The sequence below is a fragment of the Idiotropiscis lumnitzeri genome, chromosome 1 (assembly GCF_059441095.1).
Source record: "Idiotropiscis lumnitzeri isolate Australia: NSW breed Sydney's pygmy pipehorse chromosome 1, RoL_Ilum_1.0, whole genome shotgun sequence".
NCBI classification, from domain to species: Eukaryota; Metazoa; Chordata; class Actinopteri; order Syngnathiformes; family Syngnathidae; genus Idiotropiscis; species Idiotropiscis lumnitzeri.
This window is the reverse complement of record NC_142391.1, coordinates 5,495,836-5,516,696: the sequence shown is the minus strand read 5'-3', so window position 1 is coordinate 5,516,696 and position 20,861 is coordinate 5,495,836. Positions and strand designations below refer to the sequence as shown.

Here is a 20,861-nt window from a genome sequence, read left to right as displayed (position 1 = left end):
TCTCTGACCTATTTTTCCATTTTGTAATTATTTCATGACGTTATTCCACTCGTCTGGAGAAATATTTGAAGTTAAATGCTTGAATAAATGACGTTGGTAGAGGAAAACTGTCATTGGCGGTCATTATTCTTATTTATTTAATTTTTTAAGTAACGCTTTAAAAATACCGGTTCTTGGCATCCGTCTGCTGTGTTTTGTTCGACCTCCTGTCCTGTTGGTGGCGCCAATCAGACACCCGCGCCGCGGTGCAGCAGCGCCGCACTGCTATAAATAGCACCTGAACGACAACCCACAAGTTCATTTAAAAAAAAAAAAAAAAAAAAAAGATTAATGTGTCTGTTTCTGGAGCTGGTGAAGTCTAGTTTAACGCAACGTACCGAGGTAAGATTGCTTAATTTCATAAATGACGTGTTGTTTTGGTCACACAGAGTTGCTGCGATGGGAGCGTCTTGCGAAGTCAATGCTAGCTAGTTTGCTAGCGGCTAACATCGCTCGTCAAACATGAACACAATTTTTTATCCCCACGTTCAGTAACCGTGACCTTTAAAACTGCGTTTTTCAGGTGGAAAATGTGACTAAATTGTGCACTCGTTCTAGTAGGCTGCCTTTAAAAACCTTAACTCGACAGTTATGATTTTCTCAAGCATTATACAGAGCGAAAGTAAGTATACAGTATGACTTTAAAAAATCAAATGTTTCGATATCATTAAGTACAATCTTTTTAGTGATCAAATTGCTCGTCTGGTTCTTACGGTGAAGCACGTGTCGGCTCACAGGTCGTTCTTTAACAATTGTTTGTTTTTCTTTTCGTCAATGATGAATTATTTGGGATGCTTCTTGTTAATTTCCACGTTGTCCCCGTTGTTTGGTTTTCTTACTTTGTTTGACAACACGTCGAAAATAATTCATCCATTCGGTTGAGGAGAAACAAATCAAAAGAATGATATAAAAGGTAATGCATGACTCTGTTTAACTGTACTTTATACCTACTTTTCCCCAACCTAACCATGCGTGTAACTATAATTGGAAGAAGGACACAAACTGAAGTGGAAGTCAAGAGTCGGCCAACCTAAGGACTTCAATCAATGTGACGAGATTGGAGGTCATGAAGCAGTCTGTGCTCTACTCTTGCAGTCAAGATTCCCACTCCCAGAGAGAGTAGCAACAATGCTTAACTTTCTAGATCAGGACAGGTTTAACCAAAACTTTCCATTGCGTCACATTTATTGGACTAATTGCTCTTAGATAATTTATTGACACACTTCCCCTACCCCCCACACCAATCTGTAACTAATAAAATGGTGTATGTAATTTAAGAAAAGCATGAAAACATGTCAATGTTAGTTTAAGAATGCAGTTTTTTTTTCTCTTGTAATTTGGATTATCAGATCAGTTTGACAATTTTATGCAGTAATCATTCTAAAGGGTTCTCATACTTTTTTTTTAATTAGTGAATGTGGGAGTTGATATATTTTCTCCTGTTGACTTTGCCCTTATCACACACTGTTATTATCCCCAGTTGTCAATAATTAATTTCAGCTGCCACGTTTGGAAATACATGTTCATTTCTGTTCTTTAGCTATAACACAACAATAATTTGATCCCTTTTAAAATGTTTATCCCCAGTGTGTTTGCAGAGAGATGCAGAGTGGCTCCACATTCCCAAAGTGCATGCAGCTGAAAGTCCACTGACCAAGGACAGGTACTGTGTTGATTTCCGAAATCTTTAATTATAAAAATGGGAGATTGTTGTCGAATGTAGGATGCTGCCAGGACTTGCCAGAAATTGACTTTTCCTTGAACTGTGACAAGCGGTCAAACGTATTATGAAATGGGGTGTTTTAAGAATGGGGCCAAAAAAAACACAAATAGGTGAATTTGTTAATGGCTTACTCATCATATGTGATTACTTTTCACTTTTACTTTATTAAACCTATCAAAGAAATAAGTTTCATGTTGTATTTTTCAGAATTGACTTACTTGGTGATGGCTCACCAAGGGCCACTCGTTGCCATCATCACGACGCTGCTTGGCGCCACCTTTGGCGGTCTTCTCGTGTGGCGGGCGTACAGCACCAAAAAGAAGCGGCCACCTTCCATCCAGAGGGAAACGCCGCTTCCTGTCGCCGCAGAAGCCAAACGTGGCCACTCACATGATCAGATTAAGACAGTGGAGTGTGAGAAGACCCATGTGGCCCCTCTTGTATGCATCCCGTCCTCTGAGAAGCTCCTGGCGGTGATGCCGGTGACTGTGAGCTCCCAGGAGGAATGGCGGCAGCGGTGGCCACCGATGCAGGAGGACCTGGCGGCGGTCCCGGTCCTGGGACTTGACTGCGAATGGGTAAAATAATTTTAGGAATTAGTCACGTTTCAGATTACTGCAGTTGTTCATTAAAACTGATTCATCTAAATTGATTAACAAGATACAAAATTTTCCGAGTATATGCTTTCAAGTCATTTTTTTCCCCCCAATTTTCTGATGTGTTACAGAACAAAACACTTACACAGTTACTGAGTCCTAATTGTTTGTTCATTTTCCACACTGCCAATTTGGAAGAATGGCCTGCATTTGAATATAGAAGTAGAAATTTATATATTTGAATCTGAATGATGTAGTAATGGACAAACTCGTTCTATGTGTGTAGCAGCAGTGATGAATAATTGGGTTTTATTTGGGGGGTTAGTGACCGAAAGGTCGTTTATGAGAATGAAAACTTAATTCTATGACAATTCAATGAAAATTGTAACCTCGATCAAATTCTAAACTTAGTCGCAAGTTACCACCTTCTAAAAATCGATTTGTGGCTTGAATTCCTAAAGTATGAAAACCGGTTGTACTGTTTTCAAAATGAGAGCCCTTGTTACTGAGTATCACTGAGTTAAGTCTCAAAAGCTGTCAGGCTGCAACAAACGTGTGAACTTGCAACAAGCCTGACTTTACTGGCTTGTCTCGGGGCTGCGTCATCCGGTGGCGCTTTTTTATTGGCTGCCGCCAGATGTCGTCCCTTCGTGGTGAAACGCGGTAAAAGGACCAGAACTCCCAGACGAGTGTTCCAGCTCCCCTCTTTGGGCTAACTGCTGTGCTGTAATATCGAAATTAACACCTCAAATACTTCAAAGGCTCGATAAATTTCCAAAGGCAAAAAGAAAGGACATTTTCGCTCTAATTCTCGTTCTTTGCACAGGTGTCAGTAAATGGCCGCGCCCAAGAAGTTTCTCTGCTGCAGCTGGCGTCCTATTCGGGGCGGTGCGTGCTGGTCCGACTTCCAGCGTTCAACGACGCCCACCTTCCACCGGACCTGGTGGACGTCCTGCGTGACCCGAACATCCTGAAGGTGGGCGTGGGTTGCCACGACGACGGCAAGCGACTGGCTCGCGACTACGGGCTGTCGCTGACCTGCGCGGTGGACCTGCGCCACCTCGCCCTTAGACAAAAGTGAGATCGCCGATGTTTGTCGGAGTTTTTCTTCTTCCTCTCAAGCGTTTGCGACGTATTTCCCAGACAGGTGCCGGTGAGTAACGGACTTGGCCTGCAATCGCTGGCAACCGATTTGTTGAACGTTTCGCTGGACAAGTCGCTGGAGCTGCGCTGTAGCGACTGGGAAGCGGACAAGTTGACGCCGGAGCAGGTTCTTTCACACTCCTTTTTACCCCCACCAAGTTATTTTATTTTTTTTTTTAAATATATAATTCTCTTTTTTAGATGACATACGCCGCCAGGGACGCCCAAGTGTCCATCGCCCTCTTCTTCCACCTGCTCGGCCTCCGCCCCGAAGCGCACCCCACTCCAGCCAACGGGCTTTCCTACGCCGAGTTGGCTGCCCACTGTCAGGGTTTGGTGGACGTGCCCTTCAGGGGCCGTGGAGCCGACGAAAAGGACGAGCGCATTGGCGAAGACGGCAGCGGCACAGAGAGGACAAGGCGATTGCGCAAGCCCCTGAAGGCCACGTCCTCGAGTCCCGAGAGCCCAATGTCTGGAGATCAGCGAGTCCCGGACCCAAGGAAGAACAACAAAAGGAAGCCACTGGGTGTGGGCTACTCAACAAGGTGGGTTGGAGGCCATTTTGATTGTCGTGAATAAGAGTTTGTTTTTTTCCACCGTGGCCTCACACATACTTGTGGCTTTCTATAATGGCGCCACTAGTAAACAAACCTTCACGTGCCGTTTGACCGAGGCAGGAAACAGGTGAAGAGAAGTGGCAAATCCAGGTCCAGCAAATGAAAAGCCTGCCACAGTTTGGCTTTCGCCACACGCAGCGAAACAAGCTCATTACCGCGTGTGGTCTTGAATCATCATTTTCTTCTTTACAAATGTTGTTTGAATGTGTTAAGTATATGTAGAAAAGACGTGTGCTACATTTCCTTCAAGCGGTGGAACCAAGGTTATGATTCATTTTGAGATTTTTCTTTAGTTTTAATCTTTTTTTGTTTTGTTTTTCAAATTTATTGTTAGTCCCTCGCAAACGTTTACCACTTTTTCTTGTTTTTAAAAAAATGCTTAGTTTTATCTAACTTTTTGTAATGTACTAAACTCAAATGTCTTTTTTTTTTTTTTTTTGTAATGACATCAAATCCAAAAAGCGAAGAACGAAATAAATCAACACTGAAGGACATTTTCGCCACTTCAGCTTAAGTTTTGTGACGACAATGCAGTTGCACTTGAATTCTGCCGTTTAACGTTACCCCGGTGACTTTTGTTTCCCAACATTCGTTGTGTCGCAGGAAGTCCCCACTCTACGACAACTGCTACCTGCACGCCCCTGACGGTCAGCCGCTTTGCACATGTGACAAAAAGAAAGCCAAATGGTATCTGGACAAAGGAATAGGAGGTACAATTTGTCGTCTTTTTACCGCATCGCTGTTCCGCGTACAATTTGCTATTCGCATAATTAACGTCACACAAGTGCTGAGAACAAGTTCCAAAGAAGTTAAAGATGAAATCGAAGGTCAAGATAGATCAGTGTCACGTCACACCATGCCGGCGTAGTTTGAATGTGTGACATTGCGGATGTGGCGCTTGTCTTCTAGTGCTCCAGAGTGAGGATCCGTTTGTGGTGAGGCTTCTATTTGAGCCGTCGGGACGTCCTGACTCCCATCAGGACTACTACCTCACGGCCAAGGAGAACCTCTGCGTGGTCTGCGGTAGAGCAGACTCCTACATCAGGTGTGATGTTTACCTTCAATGTTTTCAACAAAAAATGACTTTGGCTGAGCTTTTGACTAGAAATTAAAACTCCACCAATCACAGTGCATCTCGGATAAAGTGACAGCGCTCAGGTACCTAGCGTACCGTGATGCCTTGAGATGCGAATAATTCAACATAAGAGCCGTTGGGGCTTTTTGAGATTGGATCCGTCATTCAGAAGTTTGAGTGAGCAGTTGTTCAAACGTGGCTGCCAACTTTTTATTGCCACTCCCAGTTAGTTTCTTGGTTTCAATTGGGCCTCATCTGTTTTGAGTTTCAAGTGAAGGGTTTGTGTTTAAAAAAAAAATAAAAAATAGGGTTTCAAGTCAAAGTTTTAGTTTAATGTGACTGTCTCAAGCCTTTGTTTGGGTTGAAAAATAGGCTAAGCTTTTGTAGATGTGCAGAAACGTTAAGCGTGATTCGGAATTGGCATAATGACTAAGCAGTCACCTTCCCCTCAGAAAGAACATCGTCCCTCACGAGTACCGGCGGCACTTCCCCAACGAGATGAAGGATCACAACTCTCACGACATCCTGCTGCTGTGCACCAGCTGCCACGCCGCCTCCAATGTGCACGATGCCTCCCTCAAGCAACTTCTGGCCGACGACTTTGACGCTCCGCAGGGCTGCGAAGAAGGCGTGCGGATTTTGGAGGACCCGGAGCGCCGGCGTGTGCGCTCGGCGGCCCGCGCCCTCCTCACGGCCGGCGGGGGGTTGCCTGAGTGGCGGCGGAACGAGCTGCGGGAACTCATCAAGAAATTCCTGGACGTGCGGGACGAGCGAGAGCTGACGGAGGACGAGCTTCGGCAGGCCGCCAACTTGGAAACCAGGTGAGCTGCTGCATGCGCTTTCCTTCGCTGCATATAAATTTTGGTTCCAAGCAAAGATCGGGTTTGACTTTGTTCAAGTTATGATTAAGGTTTCAAATAGATCGTCCTGGACTGGATTAGTTTTAATTTGAGTTTTGAAGACTGGGTTTCGATTTAAAATTTCAAGAAAGGAGTTGGCGTTTCAAAATCAAATGTGGCTCTCTCTCCTCAGAATTTTTAATGAGGCGTATGTGCCTCACGGCCTGAAGGTGGTGCGCGCCTACGCCGAGCAAGGCCCGCGTGGCTTGATGGAACTGGAGCGGCGCTGGAGGCAGCACTTCTTAACCTGCATGCGGCCCAAACATCTTCCGCCGCTCTGGTGCGTGCAGCACAACCACCTCAAGCTGCTCCGCAAGTACGGCGACGACCTGCCCATCAAAGTCAACTGAATGCTTGTGACCCATGCTTGGCAATCGCTGCGCCGTGGTAGGGTTTGGCTTTTTTTTTTTTTTCATTTTTAAAAAAGAAAAAAAAAAAAAACACGATGAGTTTGTAAAATTTACAAAGATTTCTTTTAAAATGGAGACACAGCAGCCTGCTCTTAATCTTTACACATTGCAGGTTAGCGGCTAATGCTAACAAAGGTCATCCTTAATGTTTCTTGTCGCTCTCGGCCACGCTTTTCTGTTTTCTATTGTCAGTCTCGCTCACTAGATCAAGTTGTGCTCTTTAAAAATGTCATCTTTTTGATCCCCTGTAATTTATGAGATGAGATTTTGACGAGCGACAGGGAGAAATGCTAATGCTAAAATGCTTTTGGCCCCTGCCTGTTTTTTTCCCACCTGACTATTGTCCTTTTCAGTCAATAGATTCATTTCCGCTCGTCAACATTTTATCTTTTTGGATCCCCTTTAATTTATTTGCAGATGAGATTTTGACCCGCTCTTGCAGAATGACACCATTTTATATCTATTTTTTGTGCCTCCCGCCCACTTCCCTCAACTATTGTCCTTTCAGTCAATAGATAGTTTCACTCTTTGAAAATTTCAACTTTTTTGATCCCTTTTAAGCTTTTTCCAAGATGAAATTTTGACCAGTGTTTTATGAGGAAGGGACAGCTGGACGGGGGTCACACCTATGCTGCATGCTTAAAATGTCTTGTCGCACTTTGGGGGAGTAGCAACAGGAACGCTAAATCCTGAATCCCCGCTATTGTCCATTTCAGTCAATAGATCATGTTGCACTCTTTAAAAACTTCACCTTTTTTTTTTTTTTTCGTTCCCTTTAATTTATCTCACAATGAGATTTTGAGCACCGAGTTGGGGGAGCGACGCTAACAGCTAGCTTGTGCGTAAAATTGCCCTCCTTCCCAAGTGCGGGACGCCTTCAGAGGTCCATGTTTTAGTTGGCCTCCCAGTCCCGAGATTCCCAAAACGCACCACTAGCTCGTTTAGCGTGACGACGACGACGCTCGGAAGCATAAAGAAAGTCATATCTTTGTAAATGTGAATGAAACAGAATTAATAAAGTTTGTAATGAAATTGAAAGACCAAATTCCACATTCACTTTGTTTTAATTCTTTCGTACAAAATCACAGTTTTCATAAATAGTCTGTAAAAGCAGTAAAAAAAAAAAAAAAATGGTATCAATCGCTTGAGATGATCACATTGATCGTTGTTTACAATCCAAGCTATGCTGGGTTAAGGCCTCTAGATTTTGGCATGAGAACGATCAGTCCCTGGAACTATTTCGCAAAAGAGGACTGGACAGATTATTTCTAAACGGTCAGTGTCGGACACTACGGACAAGAGCAACAATGGCACACGAGGCGGCTTGCTTCGAAAGGGCCTCCATTCGACTGCCGGCAGTTTCATTTGACAAAAGTGGCGGTGGCAAGGAGTGAAAAGTCACTCTGACATCTGTTATTATTATTTTTTTTTTTTTTAACTGCATTCCCACGGAAAGCCTGCATGACATTTCTGCCCAAGGATTTGCGTGCTAAAGTACTGCATATTCTTACTGCCACCGTTCAAAAAAAGTGAACATGTTGGAGGTCACGGGGAATCCTGAAGGGTTTTAGTCCAAGTCTCTCACATAGACGAATGTCATGGTATTAAAAAAATAAAAAGTTGTTCAGTCCCTTTTTTTTTTTTTTTTGCTAATAAAACACAAATTTGGGAGAAATTTTATGAATTGATTTAAAAAAGATTGTCACGTTAACACAAAAGCTCCCGAGTCCAGCAGAAGTTTGGAGTGATCTTAAAGTCCTTCATGTTTTCGTCCAAGTTGCACTCTGAGACAAGGCTCAAGAAAAACTCAGGAGTCGCTTGGTCCAAGTCTACAAATTCAAAGTTACTAACCCACATAAAGCTTGAATGAAACTCGTTCCGGATCTCTAAGCAAACGTCTGAGTCTTGTGCCGGAGGGTTTCAACAAAGTCCGGAGTAATTCCAAGTCGCGAGTCTCGTCATTTAAATCAAGTCTCGTGTAATTCATTTAATCCAAGTCCCGGGAAGTCCAGAAGAGTTTCGTTTAAGTATCCCACCGAGACAACTTTCGAGGAACTCAAGAGTCTAAGAGACAAAATGATGTGGTTCAAGTCTGAAAAAGAAAAGTCTCGCACTCTCCGAGTCTTTGAGTTCAACTCTCACACAAGTTCCCAAATTAGTTAAGACGTTTCATGAAGCTTCAACATCATTTGGTCCAAGTCTAAGATCAAGCAGTCCTTCGTGATTCTGTCCTGGCCTTAAGTTGTAAATACAACTAAGCTTAATTTGTCGCTTTTGTCAGAATACAAATGAATTTTGATCTCAGCAAAGTTCTATTCAAATCTTTTGATCATTTTCATCATTCAAGTTCTGTGTCTGAGTCATTTTGCAAAAGTCTCGACTTACTTGCTAAATTTTGGGGCCCATGTCCAAAGTCGTTCGAATCAAGTCTTGGAGGACTTTTCGCAAAAAAAAAAAATATATATAAATTTTTTAAGATAATTATAATTTAATTAATAATAATTTTTTGGCCAGGTACCCCTGAGATATCGGATAATTTGATCGGCCTCTCATGCGAAGTCGTGCAAAGTCCTTTTGTTCCGAGTCAATAATCCCCCGGTTACTTGTTCCGCGTTTCATGCCAGTCCATCCGTCCAAGTCCACGTCTCTGCAGACCAACAAAACAAAAATGACATCATCCAAAATCAAGCGACATCCTCCTGTTCCTCTGCCTTCTCCTTTTTTTGTTCTGGAGACATTATTGCTTTACAGAAAAACATCCAACATTGTTCTCGTCTCTCTCTCTCTGCGACAGAAGACCGGGAACTTTTTTTTTTTTTTTCACAGCTTGAGCTACGACGCGTCTAGAAGTAGTCCGGGTTTCCCGAAAGGACCCCAAAGTTGCTGGTGTGTAGGTGGGGTTGGGGGCGGGGTAACGAGTTCTTTGGAGTTAGGTTAACTTGAAACATTGGCACACATTATCAAAATAAATACCCTGGAAGCTTGGCACTGCTGGGAAAGAATTCTTTCAAAAAGACAAAACTAAAAGAACGAACTACTTCGGAAACCAGAGAGCTCCTTATTCAATAAGACTTTTTTTTTCTTCCCGGCACAAAGGTACATCAAAATGTTGTTTCTAACACCTAAGGAACTATCATTAGTGCTTTTTCTCTGTCATATTTCCTCATCGTTTTCCAAACAAGCAATGGAAATCAATCCGCGTATCATACCTTCCATTTCCAATCAAAAACCCTGAAAGTGACTCATCTTAATGTATTTTAGGTTTTCAAAATAAAAAAACAAAAAATTGCCATCAGGCGCCCAAGTCCAAAAAAAATTGTGAATAAGAGAAAACGGGTTCCCAAAATTATTTGCCAATGCAGCACCACGATAACGATTTTGGCTCAGAACAAAACAACAATCTAATGCTCCTCTCCAAATTTACAGGCCACGTAAACACGACCCAATAAAATATCAAAACCAAACTACATTTTCCACATGATCTTTTTCATCTCGGCCAAAATTGAACTGTGAAAATTTGGCATTTTTCCCCATTTTGTTTTGAATTAAAAATAAAATGAGTCACCTTTTTCAATTGGCAATTAAAAATGGGCGAAAAAAAAAGATGAATGTTACATGGATTGAAATCGTCCCTAGCAACAGACAAAAGTCAAGCTTTTGGTTGGCTCAGCTGGGAGTTCCCATGTCTTAGCGGAGCCTCACAGGTGACACCCCCCTCCTAAGGTGCTGGTGACGGGCTGGTCCGGGGCCCTGGTGAGGGGGCCCGCCGACTGTCCCTGCAGCCGCTGTAGCTCCAGGATGCTGTCGATGGCGCTCTGCAGATGTTCGCTGAGCATGCTGTCTTCCTGCAGAGAGCTGAGCGACGGGCTAAAGGGCGGTGGCGTTGCGTCCAGTCTGAGGCATTTCCCCCCGGGGGTGTCCGGGGGGGTTGGCGATGGAAGAAGGCTTTTCTTTTTGGAATCTGCTCCATTTGGGATGTTGTCATCGCAGCGAGTATGCCGTGACGCTCCGTTGGCGCCGCCGTTAGGCAGCCGCCCTGCGTGATCCCGCTTGAGCCCCGAGTTGTCGATGGAACTGTGCACCACCTTGCGGGAGCTGCACTCCTGCCTAATGGTGAGCCTGAGTGCGCCACGTGAGCTGGAGCGGTACGTCCTCAGTCCAGGCGGGCGGTTTGACAGTTTGGTCCAGGCTGGGACAGTGGCCTGGGATGGGGGTGGATTCCGCGAGGTCCCTGACGGAGGCGAGGGAGATGCTGATGAGGTCAAAGACATCAGGAAAGACTCTGAAATAAAAAAAATATATATATAGTTATTTGTGATCAACACAATGTTTGGCCACAGTGTTATTTTCGTCAACGATGACGAAAATATTTCGTTAACGCCCCTTTTTTCATGACGATAACGAGGAGCTAAACGAGGTTATTTGATGACGAAAACATGACATGACGTACATGAAATATTCGTTGACGAGACGGGACGAAATTGTTAGCGTGTGGTTTGTCAGACGCTCAAAATTGATGACATCCCTTCCTATTGTACATGTAATCTGTCTTTCAAAACATTGCGATGAAGTGCAACCTACCTTTCGCTTTGGGCCCGCCCACCACCTGGACAGCACGCAGGGCGCATGCGCTGCGCACGCATCGTCATCGTCACACGTACTAGTATCGCACGAACTCGTCGACGGCGGTTCGTCTCGGCTCGCACACACTCACACGCTTTTATTTGACGGTTTATGGCGACAGTGACACTCGCAAGGCTACTTCGCTCTGATAACCGCAAGCTGGTACAAGTAAGCAAGACATATGTTTGATAGAGTTTGTACTTGTGCTACTGTACTATAGAACACGTCTATGTTGTTAAAACGTTTTTATTTTATGTTGCTTTAAGTGAAATAAAGCCACAACAGTTGCCAATTTCAACGTTTTGATTCTCGGTTTATTTTGGAGAAAGGAGCATTGATTCCACTGTTGCCACTTTTATCTGTTTGTAATGCATAATCCTTAATAGTCCAACAGAAAGTATTTGCTATTGGGCTATTGGCTATTTTTAACTAAAACGGACTAAAACCTTTTTGAGTTTTGGTCTCATAAATTTACAAAAACCTTCGCGTTTCCGTCGACTAAAACCTTTCTGAGTTTTCGTTGACTAAAACTATCACGAATAGGAATGACTAAATCTGACAAAAACTAATAAGAATTTTCATCCAAATGACTAAAACTAAATCTAAAATGCCTGCCAAAAACAACACTGTTTGGTCACTGATTATCATGTGAAGGGAAATGGTGAGGCAGCTCCAGACTTCAAGCTCCAACTGACTACAAAACATTTACCGTTATCCCAACATTTCCGGACCTAACCATACGTCATTGATGTTTGCGCATCACTAACCTGGGTCTGCGTGTGCCCGCCGTCTGTCCTCCACCAGGGAAAAGCGCTCCGCCTGCAGGAAGAGACGCTCCAGCATCACCATCTCGGCGGACGGACTCTCCTGCTGCGGGAAACAATTCACACCATTTTCTTTCACCCGGGCGCGCTCTAAAAATTAGTCATGACGTTTTTTTGTATTTACCCAAGTTTCCCTGACTAGAAGCTGCCGGTATTTGTTCACCATGTCCCTGGTGCGCTTCAGCAGGAATCCCGACACCGTGTCGAACTCTTGATCGACTGCAGGAGGAAGAGATTCATAGGCGCTATTTGTGGGTGATATGGACGGAAATCTGCTGCTAAAGGCAAGTAACTGGCTGAAAAAATGTTGATAATTGCCTGTATTTATCATATTTGTCACATCATTTTTTTTCGTGTCCATCAAAGGGACTGCGAGAAATTTATTATCACTATCAGCTCAATTTCATTTTTATCAACACCGATTTTGAAATTAGAAGCCAGTTGAATATGGCCCACATTTATTTTTATGTAACATGTTAATTAACTCATTCACTGCCATTGACGGATATAGAAGCCAAAAAGTACATTCATTTTACCTAAGCTGGCAGTGAAGAAAAAAATGCTTGTAAAACATGAAAGGGGCCAAACATTCCATTTTCGGTCCTCATTTTCAAAATGAAAATAACAAATCCAGTTTAGCAAGAAACGAAGTACTTTCATGGCCCCCCTAAAATAATGGAGGCAGTATCTTGCTCCTGGGCGTGAAGACTTTCCTAACTAAGAATCCCCAAAACGCCACCAGTTGTTTTTTTTTTTCAACAAATAACAAAAGACGGTTCCGAAAAAAATAAAATAAATCATGCATAAATAAATTTGCAAATAGACGAGGGTGTACTCTCGATGTGTGCCGACCTAAAGCTAAATCCTCCTGCGATGGCGGATGTCCGGCGCAGACGTGGTACGGCAACAGGCGACGGGCCGCGTCCGTCAGGGTGCAGAAGGCCGGGCCGGTGCGCGGGTGCTGGACAGCCACGTGGTCCGAGCAAAGCAGCTGCTGGAACCTGAGTAACAGTCAAGAGGTTTTTTTGTCTTAAAACGTCATACCGCAGATTATTAGGGAGTATAAAACTTTCTCATGAGCCCGTCTGCGTCATTAATCCGAGCAACAGAAAAGTCCATTAATTAACGAGTTTCTCAGTGATCATGGGAATGTTGTCTGAATTTCTAGTCTATTTTTGAATCAACTAAGCTGTTGCAATGTAAATATCAGCCGTCTCGCTTTGACAATGAAAACATTCGGTAGGTTGCCACCGATGTTAGAACAGTTTCCAACTTTTTGGGGGGTTGTTTTCATTCAAGTTAGTTTTGATTTGTTTTTTAGAGCAGGTTTATTGGTTATTAATAGGTTTTATTTTTGCAAAAAAAAACAAAACAAAAAAAAAAAATAATATATATACAGGGTGTCCCAAAATAATGTACACACTCTAAAAATATTTATAGTTATTAATACGTTTTTCCTATTTCAGATTTGTCTAACCCTTGATAATGGAGGATACTCAACTAACATTCCAGCATAAGAAATTTATTTTAAAAACATTCTGGAAATATGAGAATAAAGCTGAAGTACAAAGACGCTTCACAAAAGAGTTCCACAGAAACGCGCCATCACGTGTCACTATTTCACGCATCTTAGATAACTTTGAGGAGCATGGAAGCACCCAGTGTGTGAGAAAAGGGTCATTCTGGACGACACAGATCATCAACAAGCCCAGCAAGAGAGCAAGAAGTTATTGATAATGTTCAAAATTCTCCGAGAAAATCGGTTTGGCAAATTTCACGTGAAACAGGTATTCCCAAATCTAGCGTTCATCGCATTTTGAAGCGTGCTCAGTGGAAGAGTTTTATTCCAGCGCTTGTTCATGCTCTCAATGAAGAATGTGCTCAAATACCAATTGGAAATGTTGCTGGACGTTTGTAGGTCCATTTCTTCAAGATATGAAAAATGTATTGAACAGAACGGCAACCAGTTTGAGCACTTGATGTAAACTCATAATTATGAATATTCTGTTATTGACCCCAAGTAGTTCGTATCTTATTAAAGGTTAATTTCCTAAGGTTTTTGTATATTTTAGTCTCAGATTCATTCAATATGTATTCTTTCTCTTGTATCACTCTATTTCAAAAGTCAAAATACATAAATTAAATAAGTTATAACGATTCAAAGAGTGTATACGTTATTTTGGGACACCCTGTATGTATATATATATATATATATATTTATATTTAGTTTTTTTTGTTTGTTTTAGAATTAGCTTTAGTTTTCTTTTTATTATACAGCCAATGTTGAATGCAAGGCCAAAAAAAAAAAAAGAGTCACAAAGGATTGCGTGATAAAGTAAATTACAACTGAGCAATTCCAATATGAACACATTGGACCCGGAAAGCTTATGTTTGATACTAATTGTCAAAGATGAAAATGAAGAACATTTTTAATGTCATTATATTTAGTTTTACTGAGAGTGCATTTAAGTTTCGTAAGATGTAGTTTCAGTTAGCTGAAATTATGCGTGATAATATGGTGAAAAAGTTTTTGGACTATCATCCCACCTGTGATGTCGGGTTGCTGGTGTGAGAGTTTCCTCCGGCTGCAGCTCCACGCCTGCCAGCTGCGTCGCAACAATGACAAAACGATGATTACGAGAGCAATTTTCAAACGCAGTTTCGCAGTTTCCATTTTTCTCACCTGCTGGTTTCCGAGTGCGGGCTCACCCTCCCTAGGAGCTGAGAGTCCGCCCCGATGGTGCTCCTGGGGACTAGAAGCAGGCGATCGGATGTCGGGAGTCTGTTCGTCGCTCTCGACGACCAAGGCAGCTGTCGGTGCTGTCACGAGATGAAGTGTTTTTTTTTATTTGTGTACAATTTTTTTTGTTGTATTGTGTTAAAGTTGTTGATGTATTTTTCAAATGAGTTTTTTGCTTTCCTCAGTTACCCAATGCTTGCTTTTGTGAGGTTCATCTACTTTGCTTTATTTTCTGAAGATGCTCTAGACCTGTGCATAATGCCTCCAGCGAATGTCGCAAAGTGGCGTGAAATGAATAAAATCGACTTGCTTTTTTTCCGCTGTCCTTCAATAAAGTGTAATTGCACCTCCACTCCAGTAGTTGGCAGTAGCGCTCTCATTGCCCATTGTGCGCAACGAGTATTAACTCCACGGTGTAGGTTTGTTTTGCAACAAAAAAGTATAGTTGTGGCGGGGTGGGGGCGCGAATTGTTTTCTTCTTGCTAGGGGGGCGCAAATGAAAAAAATTGAGAAGCACTGGGCTAAACCGTTCGCCATGATAGTTGAGTAGTTGTGGCCGTCTGTCTGCCTTCTATCCTAACCGCCCGTAATGTATTAGAATGTGTTCTAAATAGCTGCCATCATATTTATTTTACCCGTACACGTGCGGTAGTGTCATTTAAGCCAGTTGTACTTTGCTAAGCTTCTTTTATTGTGTGAAATGATCCCAATTTTTATTTCATCCTGCCTCGCACTCATTGCTATGTGAGTGCAGAAACAGTCCATGTGGAAAAATGTACATCGAAAACCTGTTCCATTGCGAATAATCCGCAAGGTAAATACGATTTTTTTTTAAAATCTGTGACGCAAAAAGTGAACCGTGATATTGTGAGGGGGGTCCTGTTCTCCCTTTGTCTCTTCTTCGTATTCTCTTTGGGGCTTAAGTCTGGAAATTGACTTGCCCCTAATGAGGTTAAGTGCTATAGAAAATGGATGGAATGTGTTGTGAATAAAAACTCACTGTTTTGTGTGTGCAGTTGGACGGGGGTCTCCACCCCCCCTCCAGCTGAGGGCTCCGCCTGCTGTTGAGGCACTGGAATGCTGGGGGCCAAAGGAGGTTCAGAGGACAGGGCCTGGGAAGGCGAGGAAAGCGTCCCTCCACTGTGGACGAACAAAGCCTGCGAGCCCTGGAACTCGTGGGCAACATGGTACCGGACTTGCTGCCGTGGGGAAGAGCCCTCTAATCCAGGAAAGGGCTTTGGATCGGAGAATGTGGCCGAGTCCTGGAGCGAAGGCGACGAGCCCGGCGGGGACGTGTCCTCCGAGTCGGAGGGCAGCGGCGAGGCATCCGCGCAAGGGTCCGACGTGGTGGCTGGCTGGCTGTCTTGCTCGTTGTCCACCGGCGGGTTAAGAAAGTCCTCCGGAACAACTGGTGCCACGCCAACCAACAGGTCAGACATGACGGGAGAGCCAAGTGCTTGCTGGGGTACAAAAAAGATGAGAACCTGCATAACAGCTTTCAAAAAATCTTAGTTGAAGCAGCTGCCCTCAAAATTCCGGTATGATATGACTTTATTAATCGGGAGTGACAAAATTGTTCAAGCAATATTATGATTTATGTTTTGTGAATTAATTTTTTTCTTATAAAATCATGAATTTTGTTTTTTTTCCCTCACAAAATGTTTTTTTTCTCATCAGATTACAACTTCCTTCTAATGACTACTACATTTTTGGGGATGGATTTTTTTTCCACATAAAATTACAATTTTTTTCTTGCCTTTCAATGAAGATTACATATTTTCTCTCACAAAATTCCCCCAAATGCCCAATGTTTTTTTTTTTTAATTATGACTTAATTCTTAAAAATTCTTCCTTTTGTTCTTGGAAAAGTACTTTTTAAAAATGATAAATTACCATTTTTTTTAAGAATTTACACATTTCTAAGAAAAATGTTATTCTCTTTTTTTTGTAAAATAAATATTATTTTGACTAGAATACATAAAACATGCAAATGTTTTTTGTTCCTAAAATTTTGACTTCATTGTCAAGAATTATGATTTAGTTCAGTTAAAAAAACAAAACAAAAAAAATTTTTCTCCCCAAAAAATGTTTTCATAAAATTACGGCGTTTTTGCTGCAATGTTTTAGCTTCACTTTTTTTTTTTTCATAAAATTATGACTTGCTTGACTCATTTCTTTTCTCATGTTAAACTATCACATTTAGTCCCCTAAAATTCCTCAATTTTTCTCCTGATATGATAAGTTAAATCACGCAAATGTATACTTTTCCTAAAATTAAATAAATAAAATTCAAAGATTTTAAAACAAAACAATTTCTCTGAAATTTATAACCTTATAACTTGTAATATTACAACTTGCGCGTAAAACCATTTTTTGTTATTTTTATTTAGCCAAAAAAAGTCAACTTTCCCCCCAAAACCAATTACAACTTGCAAAATATTTTGATCCTCCTTAAGTATTCAAATCTCAATTATGAATGGATTTTTTTCTGACCTGTTTTAGTTGTTGCATAAAGTCTTGGTTCCGACTAAGGGACTGGGCCACATCCTCCACCACTTGGGCCACGTCGGGGGCTGGGGGCGGTTCCGGCGGGGGCGGCAGAACGGTCACCACGGGTGGCGAGGGGGCAACAGGCTGCACCGACACCTGCTGCTGGATCACCTGACCCAAACGCTGCAATGGATGGAAAATTCCAACTTGTAATATTATGACTTCCTTCTCATTCTTTTTTTTTTCTTGTCAAAACAAAAAATGTAAATTACATTTATTCACCGTAAATCACAAATTTACGCATGTGTACATTGTGTACATCACATCACCTGCTGACGGAAACTTTCCTCCGAGGCGCTCCTCTCCTCCGGGATTCCTCTCTCGGGTAGAAGCACCACGGAGGCCGTCTGGAGGTGCAGCTGGGCGTCGGTGACGGCCGCTTGCGTGGGCTGAGCCGCGAAAGGCAGGCCCTGCACCACCGAGGGGGTGTTGACGATGGATATGGAGGCCACGTCTGAGGGGAGCATCCCGGAGCCGTTGATCAAGGTGATGTGGTTCCCCAGGGCCGGTCCGTGCACCAGGGCGGCCCTCTGCCCCTGCCCGCTGTTCACGTAGCTCCCGGCAAGCTGCGCCGGCATCTGGAAGACGGTCGGGGAGAAGATGGCGGCCTGGCCGAGGGTGAGCTGCCCCGTGGTGGTGAACACGGGGCTGAAGTTGAGCTGCCTCTGGGGGACGGTTAGGATCTGTGAGCCGTCCAAGATCTGGCCACTGAAGGGAGTCCCTTGCGGTCCTGCCGGTGCAGCGGTCAGCAACGGTCCGGCGGCAGGCTGTGTGATGGTAACCTGGGATTGACTCGGGAGCAGGAACTGGTTTTGGCCTTGAAAGAGTCCCCGAGGCTGGAGCATGAAGGAGCCCCCCTGGTTGAGCAGCTGCAGGCTGACAGGTTTGGGGAGCGGCTCAGGGGCCACCGAGGCCGGAGCAGAAGGCTTCTGGGAAAGGAGAATATTTGGCGAGGCGGTTCCGGGAACGAGGGTGAGACCCGAAGTGGGTTTTTGCGCTAGCGGCTTCGGGCTAATCTGGACCAGTCTTGGTTGGATGCTGATGGGCAGCTTGGGTTGAATGGGGTGGGGGGCACGCTGCAGTACGATGCCCGGGGCGACGAGAGGCCGGGCGCTCACTGAATTATGAAGGATCATACCGGAGCCCTGAGCCAAGGAAGTCTCTGGCGGGGCGGCGGGGAAAACGTGGCCAGGTAGGAGCCCCATCAGCTGAGGCGGAGGCGCAGGTTTTAGAGAGGGGCACCCAGGCCCCACGGCCAGCAAGGAGGGCTGCGGCGGATCCACGGCTGCCTGAGTGTCTCTGGGCAAGGCCGTGCCGCCAGTCTTTGCTATAAACGGCACCGCGGGCGACGATAAGACGGGCGGGCAGAGAAAGTCCCCCGTTTGAGCGACGGTGTGCTCCGTAATGTCGGCCTCCTTCAGGCTCTGCTGCAAGATGTCGCAGCAGGCCTCTTCCTCTTCCTCTTCCTCCTTCCTCGCCGGCACCTGGAAAACCAAAACTGATTAATCGTCACGACTGATTGCATTTCACGACCCTTTCAGCTTGCTCGAACTCTTCATATTAGTTTTTTTTCTTCTTTTTCCTGCGCTGTATGTTGCATAATGACAAAAATTCCGATTCTGATTCTCACCTCCTCCTCCGACTGGCATCCGGGCCCAACCGGGGGCTCAATTTGTGGAACCTCCCCTCGCCCGGGGTCATCTGCACTCTCCGGTGATGAGAGGAGGGCCTCCTCCAGGAAGGAGAGATCCACGCAGCCTGGCGGTGGGGTATCCGGGGAGCCTTCGTCATCCCCTAACAGCGAGACGGGACTCTGAAGGCCACACGGACAAATTAAAAAAAAAAAAATAAATCAGTGCCAAAAATTAAACGGCTGAAATTCAAATTCATTTGGATAGCACAAATGTATTTTTTGGTATTTACTCAGTTTCTAATACTGGAATTTTTTTACCCTAAAAAAATTCAGTGGATTAAAATGTAAATAAAAAAGAAATATAATATATATATATATATATAATTTTTTTTTAAACATTTCTTTCTGGTAAGAAAAAAATATTCAGGTCAAAACTTTAACACAAACATTTTTATTGTAAAATAAATACTGAACTAAAGGAGAAATATGCCGTAAAAATCTACTTAAGTACATTAACCAAGTATTTAGACTTAATTACTTCCCACCATTAGCTCGTGATATGCCAAAATTACTTAATTGTAGTTCCCGCCGGCTGACACTCACCGGGGCGTCTGCAAAGAGGGACGTCTCCCCAGAGGAGGCGCTAATGAGCAGGTCTTCGGTCTGTAGCTGGGAATGGAAAAGAAGAAGCTGTATAGAGCAAACTGGAAGCAATCAACTAGCAGCGGAAGAAATTTTTTTTCGTCACCTCAGCCGTCCCATGAAGGAAGTCGTTCAGAGCTTGGGGGTCACTGAAATGCAAAGGAGTCACAATTGCATCTGAGAAATTCTCTCACATCGTCGTCGTTTGCCCTCGCAAATTTATCGACAGTCGTGCCTTGAGATACAAGCGACCCAAGCCACAAAATTTTCAAGATAAGAGCAGTCATTTGGACGTTTTTATTTTGAATTTTTGCACTTTGGCTTGCAAGAATAAATTTAAAGAGCGCTGTATGGTGGCATTGAATCCAACTTGACTCACTTCAGAACAAGCTGCAGTTTGACAGATAGAAATTCCAGTTGTTTTCTTGTAGAAGTTGACTTAATACATTCTACTTAATTCGCTTGATACATTTTGATATTATGACTTTTTACTGATCGTATTTGTTTAACCCCAAACTTATTCCCCGTAAACTAATTCTATGATTTATTATTGAAAATGATTTATTTTGTCATGTAATATTACAACATATTCGTCACAAAAAATTACATTATTCACAAAAAAAACCCCTATCGACCCCCCCCACACACACACACATTTTCTGACCCAAAATGGGACACAAACTCACCACAAAACATCAAGAAGACAAGTCCCGTCTTCATCCTCCATGTCCACTGTGAGAGGAAAATGTCACATATCAAGAAAATAAATACGTAAATAACGAGTGTTTTTTCTATTATCTACATATATTTTGGATTAGATTGATTTTGTTAATTATGTATTTTTTTAAATTAAACTACTAAATTAAATACATTTAAATTAAGTTTTTAAAAAATATTTAAGACCATTTTTAAATGAAATTATAATTCAATTTATTTGTTCTCATAACTAAAATGTAAACATGTAAAAAAAACATCTTGTTTTTTAAATATTTTTCAATTGTTTTAATGTTGTATTGAATTCGTTCATTTGTATAAAAAAATAACTTCTAAAAAGCAATCCTGATTCGTGTTTAAGATCAAAATCTTCCAATTTATGAATTTAAATTAAATATTTTAAAAAAGAAAATCAAATGTTTTTTATATTTTTTTGTGATTATGTATTTTCAATATTTGTTAATATAGTGCAAAGGCAGAAAAAATACGATTCAAGGCAGGCACAAAACTGCTGAACAGCAAACCAACATTCAGTACACAAACTCATTTTGTTTTGTTTTTTTTCCCACAGAAATCGACTAACTCAAAATATTATTGTGGCGCTGTGTAAATTCGCACATTCGCTGATTTTTT

The 20,861-nt window shown here is 42.9% G+C and overlaps 2 protein-coding genes and 1 long non-coding RNA gene across 3 annotated transcripts; 2 read left to right on the top strand and 1 right to left on the bottom strand.

The window, feature by feature from the left end:
• The first annotated feature begins 226 nt into the window (after positions 1-226).
• On the top strand, positions 227-7,547 carry exd2 (exonuclease 3'-5' domain containing 2). Its single transcript, XM_088312819.1, has 10 exons — positions 227-381; positions 1,627-1,702; positions 1,970-2,340; positions 3,185-3,435; positions 3,502-3,628; positions 3,703-4,046; positions 4,722-4,828; positions 5,028-5,163; positions 5,646-6,014; positions 6,226-7,547. The coding sequence occupies exons 3-10, from the start codon at positions 1,987-1,989 to the stop codon at positions 6,440-6,442; spliced, it is 1,905 nt and encodes a 634-aa protein (XP_088168945.1). The 5' UTR covers positions 227-381; positions 1,627-1,702; positions 1,970-1,986; the 3' UTR covers positions 6,443-7,547.
• On the bottom strand, positions 7,548-20,268 carry LOC148342940 (BRD4-interacting chromatin-remodeling complex-associated protein). Its single transcript, XM_088312777.1, has 13 exons — positions 20,201-20,268; positions 19,621-19,663; positions 19,476-19,541; positions 18,870-19,052; positions 17,509-18,723; positions 17,183-17,362; positions 15,690-16,149; positions 14,633-14,769; positions 14,497-14,555; positions 12,802-12,950; positions 12,074-12,168; positions 11,893-11,995; positions 7,548-10,784 (listed from the first exon to the last, which is right to left on the bottom strand). The coding sequence occupies exons 1-13, from the start codon at positions 20,239-20,241 to the stop codon at positions 10,201-10,203; spliced, it is 3,315 nt and encodes a 1,104-aa protein (XP_088168903.1). The 5' UTR covers positions 20,242-20,268; the 3' UTR covers positions 7,548-10,200.
• Positions 11,161-16,504, top strand: LOC148342941 (uncharacterized). The gene is made up of 3 exons (XR_015846294.1): positions 11,161-11,293; positions 11,930-12,233; positions 15,706-16,504. It is a non-coding gene; the product is annotated as an uncharacterized LOC148342941 (long non-coding RNA).
• Positions 20,269-20,861: the final 593 nt, after the last annotated feature.